This window comes from Triplophysa dalaica, chromosome 1, assembly GCF_015846415.1.
Source record: "Triplophysa dalaica isolate WHDGS20190420 chromosome 1, ASM1584641v1, whole genome shotgun sequence".
NCBI classification, from domain to species: domain Eukaryota; kingdom Metazoa; phylum Chordata; class Actinopteri; order Cypriniformes; family Nemacheilidae; genus Triplophysa; species Triplophysa dalaica.
The window spans coordinates 3,733,164-3,742,173 of NC_079542.1; the positions used below are offsets into that span (position 1 = coordinate 3,733,164).

Consider the following 9,010-nt stretch of genomic DNA (forward strand, 5'->3'; position numbering starts at 1 on the left):
CGTTATGTGCCCAGAGAATGAGGTCAGTTGACTGAATGATCAAGTTATGCCATCAATGGGTTCTTTCCTTCCTGATGGCACGGGCAAATTTCAACATGACAATGGCAGGATTCATCAGGCTCAAATTGTGAAAGAGTGGTTAAGGAAACATATACATCATTTTCACTCATTGGCCACCACAGAGCCCACACCTTGACCCTATTGAGAATCTTTGGGATGTGCTGAAAAAGACTTTGCGTAGCGGGTAGACTCTCCCATCAATACAATATTAGTTTTATCGTTTAGATTTTGTAACAATTTCTGAATAAACTCATGCAGACCGAATGAAAAACCCATTTATAAAGCAGATTAGTTTTTGTTGAGAAAAACCAGCACATCTAAATTTTCAGGTGAAAGTCGAGTCTGTAAAGTACCCTAGGTGTCGACAGAGACACTTACATACAGATGTCACGGTTTGTGAAGCAAACACTCAAGACAAGCAGATACTCCAAACTGGTATAATTTAATCCACAGAGACACAGGAAAAAGCACAACACCATAAACACATTCAACAGCGGACAAATAACAAGACCAAAGGAATAAGACAGTAAACAAGGGGTAGACAAGTGATGGGAATAGTGTCCAGATGATGGGGATCAGAGTTATTCTGCTGTTTTTTTTTTATAATTGAGGAACATAAATTGCTGAATTGACGAAATGCATGCAGCAGGCAGTGAGTAGCTGGACTGATGCAACTCTGTCAAACACCCGCAATGCCCCGTGAAAAAGGATCTTTGTTAACGTTTTTACTTATGCTATTACACATGTATGTTTTCTATGTCTGCGTGTCAGCAGAGACCTTCTGTAGTACTTCGAAGAGGTCACATTTCTTATTCTTGACTGTCTGTGTCTTTTAAGTGTTTATTGTAATGGGTGACTTTTGTTGGAAAGATACTATATCATCATAAATCATCATAAATTACTGTATACAGAGGGATCTTCAACCCTGGACCTGGTGAACTACCGTCCTGCAAATTGCAGCTCCAACCCTGCTTCAGCACACCTTTCTGTAATTATCAAGCAACCCAGGTGTGTTTGATTGGGGTTAGAGCTGAAATCTTAAGGAGAGTAGCTCACCAGGAGCAGGGTTGGAGACCCCTGGTATTCAGCATACTGCATCTCTTAAATGTCGTACATTGCAACAGATATGTCTGCTTAAATATCACGCACTGTTAACAATAAGCAGTGGTTCGCGCCGACATACTTGCAATAACTTAAAAATGAAGGACTAGAGGTGACTCTTATTCTGCCTGGCAGAATTAAGGCAGTACAGGATGGTGAGCGATTTGACCAATTGGGTGAAAGGGGCGTTACAGCACCGCCCACATGTACGAATCCCATATTGAGGCCGAAATCCGTTTTTTAAACGACAAACGAAAAATGAAAAATCGGGGCGAAATCTAATTTTTCGTTTGTTGAACCAAACGAAAAATGAAAAAACGAGTCATCTTTCAGTTTCCATTAATTTATTTAATATAGGATATCAAATGAATAAAACGTACACGGACCAAGCATAACAGCATATATTCATCCTACACAATAGCTTAAATTACAGGTGAATGCATCAGCAACCCCTTTCTCTATCAGACAATATAGTATTTTTCTCCAAAGGGCATAAGAAAGAAACATTAAATAAAGCATAAAACGGGGGAAGCAAGGATGCGTGACTTTGAACTTAACATCCATGTGTAGTTGGTGGCGACGTACTTATCCACGACGTTACTTTCACGCGTCTATGGTGGCGACGTTTTCTTCTCTCACGTAAAAGTACACGACTGTCTCCTTCGGAAGGTAATCCATGGCACTATCCACCTCCCATATATAGACATCTTACAGACGAAAACCACGACCTCGCGCAGACGTCTCCGCCAGGTACGTGTGCTATCTGGGTTAAGAGTTTATTTTATCTTGTAAAAACCTTGTGTTCTGTTTTATTGTTAATAGTGTTTCCAATTAAGCGGTTTTGTGACTGTTAATTTATTTCTTGGTTGGTTGGAGTAATTTCCAAAAGTCTAAAATGTTTTTGTCAATATTAAGTTTTATTATATTTTCTGTAATTTAATATTATGTTATTAATAATGTTATTTTCACTTTTGACACAAATTGTCAATAATGATAAATTATTTCATGATTTTTTTCTGATATACCTAATTTAAACGTAAGCACTTTAGATTCTCTTTACTGAAAGTTAAATATTGTTTAAAAATGCTTCACTTTTTCATCTTTTTGTTTATACAGTGTTTCTTACAAAACTATTTTGTGTTTGTTTGTTTTATTATTCATTGTTATTTTGTTTGAATTATTTTAAAAAATGTAAAATTCTTATTGTCAGTTAATAAATTATACAGTTACTTCAGAAAAGTTTTCTGTTGTAAATTGTTTTGAACAATTAGCCATTTTTTCATTTACAAACTGATATAAAATATTTTTGATATATGATTTACTTACCAATGCCATTGTAGTTAAGTAAAATATATAACTTGGCCTATTTGAAGTAAAGTTATAGTTTTTTTAAATTCATTCTAATCTGACCTATTCTGTCCTAATCTGTAGCTATTAAGTGGCCTGCTGATGAACCACATAAAGCAAATACAGTACACTGCCCCAAGACACGATTTAATTCAGCAAGTGAGCTTTTTATCGTGTGTTTTCATTTTACAAGTCAAGTAGAAACCACTGAACGTTACTGGTAGGGTTTAAGTGTTCGGCGTGGAGCGCACTTCCGTTTCCTTCAGAAACGAAAGAAAGTCTAAACGGAACAAGAAGAGACAGACACGATGAAAGCGTCGTATTTTGTGACAGTTTTATTGTTTTCAGACATAACATTGACTTCAGGTTTTATCATGGAATCCATTGTATGTGGTTCTGCTGTTGCTGCATTTTTGTATGCATTGTCTCATTGGGATAATGTATTGCCTTTTGATCATAAACGTGAGAAAACCGCTTCGTTGCATACATTATGCTCAAACAGTTTCTGTTTTATCCGTTTGCTATTTTTTCAGAAACTTTATCCCGGAAGTCCAGGTTTAATCTTTGATTTTTTTTCAGGTTTGGAGAAGGATTTAAATGAGAATCTCCACGGCCAACATATCGTGTCGAAAGTTGTTCTGAGAACTGTATCGTCATTTATGACGGACAGTAACCCGAACAAACCCCTCGTGCTCTCCTTCCACGGGACCGCAGGAGTGGGGAAAAACCACGTGTCTAAAATCATCGCAAGAAACATTTACAAACTAGGGGACAAGAGCGAACATTTTATCATGTTTGTATCCCAACATCATTTTCCACACAAAGACAAAGTCGACATGTACAGCGTAAGTAAATAATGCTGCTTGTCCCCGATTAAAAATAATATATTATGCTATGTAATTAACTGGCAATATTAAATATATACACATATATGTAAACACAGCATTAATGTATTAGTACTACAATATTAGGAATAATATACAGGGAATTTTTCATATATTAAAAAATAAACATTTGGTTTCAGTGTATTATTTAATATATTATAATATATTTTTCAGTTTATTTATCTGTTTAATAAAGGTAAAATGTAATCAAATGTAATATAGCCTACATTTATATTTTACAATTCAATTTAGTTATTCAAAAGTAGATGTCTGATCAAAATCTACTGGAAAACCTGTGGAGCATGCATTTTCATCATGAACTCAATGACCCACACAGCAAAATCCCTAATACTAAAACTAGAAACTATTACTACAATTGATATAACATATTTTCACCAAATACTTTTTCAGCAAATCATAGCTGTTAGGCACCTAAAATAGTACATTTAAGTGCAGAGTCCTTGATATAATTGGGATTTGCAGGTGTTTTAGGCAAGACTAAAGGAGCAGATTCATCAGCACGTATCACGTTTCCCTCGGACCATGTTTGTATTTGATGAAATGGACAAGATGAATCCACGGCTGGTCGAGACCATCAAACCTTTTCTGGACTATGCGACACATGTGGATGGCGTCTCATTCCGCAGTGCAATCTTCATTTTTCTAAGGTGATTTCCCTTAGCTTATGTTATAAAGTATCTACACTAAACAAAGTGTAAGTGTTTTTTATTTGTAAAAATGCAGGTGGAGATGTGATCAACAACATAGCTCTGGATTTCTGGAAGGCAGGTAAAAACAGAGAAAAACTACAGATGAAGGAGATGGAGACTCAGATCCTTCAAAACATCGTCAATGATAAGAGCAGTATGTATTAAAACAATGTTGAAGTAGCCCTTAACACCTATCGTAAATCCTGAATACAGAATGTGGTGACATTCTTTTTTACATTGCGTACATTCAATTTGTTCCATGTCAATACTCCTCTTTACAGAATGTCTTTTCAGCAGGTGGATTTTGGCACTCCTCTCTAATAAATCACCACCTGGTGGATCACATTGTTCCTTTTCTCCCTCTGGAAATGAAGCATGTACGCCAGTGTGTTTTGACTGAAATGGTCAATCTGAACATCAATTTACAACATCACGCTCATCTGGCAGACACAGTGGCCAGAGACATGCCCTTCTTCCCCTCAGACAAAATCTTCTCTGTTAAAGGCTGCAAGTCAGTCAGACAGAAGCTGATGCTGTACGTTGATGACTAGATAAGAAACATATAACTTTTGTTTACATAGATGTTTCTGCACTTGAAGACACATTCAGAGACGTATTCTATAGATTTACTATCATTGTGTCTGATTATATTTAACTGATTGTTGTTTGATAATATCAGATTTTTACACACATTTTAATTCAGTAGCCTTAGAAACAGGGCCTGATGGGGAGATGTTCTTCATTCCATTCTGACATGAAGGATGAATGTTATTGAATGACAGTGAACGAAAGTTTGATTTGAATTAAATTTTAAAAAATGTACTATTGTCTTTGCTGTTTTTAATTTGTTTTGTGCTTCACAAGTTGAGTTCCATAAGAAGAAAATATTTAGGACTTTTACTTGCCTAATGAGTTTTGGGTCCATGTTACCATAGTCCTGTAATATAACATGGCTGAATGATTCCTATCCAGGGTGAAGAAAACAAATTGTCCAGGGAAGAGTCAATTTATTTTTTTCAAAGTATGATAAACTGAGATATATACCATAGACTTTCGACATTCAATGTCATTATGATTGTGCTATAAAAGCATCCTAAGATTTTCAGAACTCTCGTGTTAACAAAAAAACGTCTTGGTTACGTACAGTGAGGAAAATAAGTATTTGAACACCCTGCTATTTTGCATGTTCTCCCACTTAGAAATCATGGAGGGTTCTGAAATTGTCATCGTAGGTCCATGTCCACTGTGAGAGACATAGTCTAAAAAAAAATAAGTATTTGAACACCTGAGAAGATCAATGTTAATATTTGGTACAGTAGCCTTTGTTTGCAATTACAGAGGTCAAACGTTTCCTGTAGTTTTTCACCAGGTTTGCACACACAAAAGGAGGGATTTTGGCCCACTCCTTCACACAGATCTTCTCTAGATCAGTCAGGTTTCTAGCCTGTCGCTGAGAAACACGGAGTTTATGCTCCCTCCAAAGATTCTCTATAAGGTTTAGGTCGGGAGACTGTCTTGGCCACGCCAGAACCATGATATGCTTCTTACAGAGCCACTCCTTGGTTATCCTGGCTGTGTGCTTTGGGTCATTGTCATGTTGGAACACCCAGCCTCGACCCACCTTCAATGCTCTAACTGAGGGAAGGAGGTTGTTCCCCAAAATCTCGCAATACATGGCCCCGGTCATCCTCTCCTTAATACAGTGAAGTCGCCCTGTCCCATGTGCAGAAAAACACCCCCAAAGCATGATGCTACCACCCCCATGCTTCACAGTAGGGATGGTATTCTTGGGATGGTACTCATCATTCTTCTTCCTCCAAACACGTTTATTGGAATTATGACCAAAAAGTTATATTTTGGTCTCATCTGACCACATGACTTCCTCCCATGACTCATCTGGATCATCCAAATGGTCATTGGTAAACTTAAGACGGGCCTGGACATGTGCTGGTTTAAGCAGGGGATCCTTCCGTGCCATGTATGATTTCAAACCCTAACGTCTTAGTGTATTACCAACAGAAATCTTGGAAACGGTGGTCCCAGCTCTTTTCAGGTCATTGACCAGCTCCTCCCGTGTAGTTCTGGTCTGATTTCTCACCTTTCTTAGGATCATTGAGACCCCACGAGGTGAGATCTTGAATGGAGCCCCAGTCCGAAAGAGATTGACAGTCATGTTTAGCTTCTTCCATTTTCTAATGATTGCTCCAACAGTGGACCTTTTTTCACCAAGCTGTTAGGCAATATCCCGCAGCCCTTTCCAGCCTTGTGGAGGTGTACAATATTGTCTCTAGCGTCTTTGGACAGCTCTTTGGTCTTGGCCATGTTAGTAGTTGGATTCTTACTGATTGTATGGGGTGGACAGGTGTCTTTATGCAGCTAACGACCTCAAAAAGATGCATCTAATTTAGGATAATAAATGGAGTGGAGGTGGACATTTTAAAGGCAGACTTACAGGTCTTTTAGGGTCAGAATTCTAGCTGATAGACAGGTGTTCAAATACTTATTTGCAGCTGTATCATACAAATAAATAGTTAAAAAATCATACATTGTGATTTCTGGATTTTGTTTTTAGATTATGTCTCTCACAGAGGACATGCACCTACAATGACAATTTCAGACCCCTCCATGATTTCTAAGTGGGAGAACATGCAAAATAGCAGGGTGTTCAAATACTTATTTTCCTCACTGTATGTAACCTCAGTTCCCTGACGGAGGGAACGAGACGTTGTGTCGCGAACAACAGATGGGGTTCGCCCTTGAGAACCAATTAACTCTGACTACTATAGAAAAGGCCAAAGAAATTTGGCGAATGAAATTTGCATGCCGGGCTCCGCCCCCGGACATCCGGTATAAAATGAAGCCGGCGTGCAGCATTCATTTACCTCTTGTTCTGAAGAGCCTGAGAGCCTCTCACGACTGCAGAAGAATACAATACGTGTTTTTGGCATAAGGGACACGATGTGTCGAGAACGACAGATGGGGTTGCCCATGGAAAACGCCACAACGCTGTATTGCGTCACAATCTCAGCGAACCGACGGTTAACAAGCCTGGTCGTGTCAGCTCGAAGCTTCGTGAAATTGTAACCTTCCAGTGTGGTGGCATTGGCCAGTATTGGCCAGCGCGGCATTGGCAACATCAAAAGCATTAGTCATTCTGGGGACCAATCCAACACATCCGCCGGCCTCCAACCTGCAAGGTGTCGTATACGGGTCGCATGAGGTGGGCCGCATGGGGGAGGAAACGGTTTAGAAGTCTACCTCGCCCAGGAACTCCTGCAGGGACTTCACAGTGCGTGGGCTTTGGAAACTGGCAGGGAGGGGAACAGCCCCCTGCGGGGTGATGTGGTGGCCGAGGAAAGTGACGGATGACCGGCCAAACTCACACTTAGCCGGGTTGAGGATGAGACCATGCCCATTGAACCGGCCGAATAGCTGCCTGAGATGTGTCAGGGGGTCGTCTGCGGACGCGCTGGACACAAGACTATCGTCAAAATAAACAAAAAGGAATGGCATGTCCCTCAACACAGAGTCCATGAGGCGCTGAAACGTCTGTACTGCACCCTTGAGGCCGCAAGGCATCCGTAGGTATTCAAAAAGGCCAAAGGGTGTGATGACTGCTGTTTTGGGGGACATCCTGTGGGTGGTCAGGCACCTGGTGGTAAGTGCGAATCAGGTCCACCTTGGAAAAGATGGTGGCACCAGCTAGGTGAGCAGAGAAATCCAGTATGTGCGACACTTGCTATTGCTGGATTCGGAGCCCTCACCCCGGACAGGGGCAGTGCTCTGAGCTCGGAAGAATGACGCCAAATACGCATACCCTTAAAACTACTCTATTATCTGCATAGGCGAACTCGTAAATGACTCCACAGTTTGTTTTAAAATTATTTAAAGTTCTACAAGGTCACAACGACACTGATGGGCCCAGTTAAGGAGAACACTAATATGCTTCATTGTTTTATATTGCGAAGTATTAAGAGTTTTTTTCTTGTATAAACTTTGTGTTCTATTTTTATTGTTAATAGTGTTTCCAATTAAGCTGTTTTGTGACTGTTAATTTATTTCTTCGTTGGTTGGAGTAATTTCCAAAAGTCTAAAATGTTTTTGTCAATATTAAGTTTTATTATATTTTCTGTAATTTAATATTATGTTATTAATAATGTTATTTTCACTTTTGACACAAATAGTCAATAATGATAAATTATTTCACGATTTTTTTCTGATATACCTAATTTAAACGTAAGCACTTTAGATTCTCTTTACTGAATGTTAAATATTGTTGAAAAATGATTCACTTTTTCATCTTTTTGTTTATACAGCACTTTAGATTCTCTTTACTGAAAGTTAAATATTGTTGAAAAATGATTCACTTTTTCATCTTTTTGTTTATACAGTGTTTCTTACAAAACTATTTTGTGTTTGTTTGTTTTATTATTCATTGTTATTTTGTTTGAATTATTAAAAAAAAATGTAAAATTCTTATTGTCAGTTAATAAATTATACAGTTACTTCAGAAAAGTTTTCTGTTGTAAATTGTTTTGAACAATTAGACATTTTTTCATTTACTAACTGATATAAAATATTTTTGATACATGATTTACTTACCAATGCCATTGTCATTAAGTAAAATATATAACTTGGCCTATTTAAAGTAAAGTTATAGTTTTTTTAATTCATTCTAATCTGACCGATTCTGTCCTAATCTGTAGCTATTAAGTGGCCTGCTGATGAACCACATAAAGCAAATACAGTACACTGCCCCAAGACACGATTTAATTCAGCAAGTGAGCTTTTTATCGTGTGTTTTCATTTTACAAGTCAAGTAGAAACCACTGAACGTTACTGGTAGGGTTTAAGTGTTCGGCGTGGAGCGCACTTCCGTTTCCTTCAGAAACGAAAGAAAGTCTAAAC

General features: G+C 38.3%; 1 protein-coding gene across 1 annotated transcript; it reads left to right on the top strand.

The window, feature by feature from the left end:
* The first annotated feature begins 2,808 nt into the window (after positions 1-2,808).
* LOC130429467 (torsin-1A-like) lies at positions 2,809-4,924 on the top strand. Its single transcript, XM_056758045.1, has 5 exons — positions 2,809-2,970; positions 3,088-3,353; positions 3,885-4,057; positions 4,126-4,253; positions 4,400-4,924. Exons 1-5 carry the CDS (start codon positions 2,817-2,819, stop codon positions 4,651-4,653), a joined length of 975 nt encoding a protein of 324 aa, XP_056614023.1. The 5' UTR covers positions 2,809-2,816; the 3' UTR covers positions 4,654-4,924.
* The last annotated feature ends 4,086 nt before the right edge of the window (positions 4,925-9,010 follow it).

Bases quoted from the DNA above. Each gene is read 5' to 3' on its own strand.
- LOC130429467 (XM_056758045.1), top strand. From the start codon at position 2,817: ATGAAAGCGTCGTATTTTGTGACAGTTTTATTGTTTTCAGACATAACA. The intron at 4,058-4,125 runs AAGGTGATTTCC...GTTTTTTATTTG, and splicing joins AGTGCAATCTTCATTTTTCT to TAAAAATGCAGGTGGAGATG. The intron at 4,254-4,399 runs GCAGTATGTATT...TCTTTTCAGCAG, and splicing joins AAACATCGTCAATGATAAGA to GTGGATTTTGGCACTCCTCT.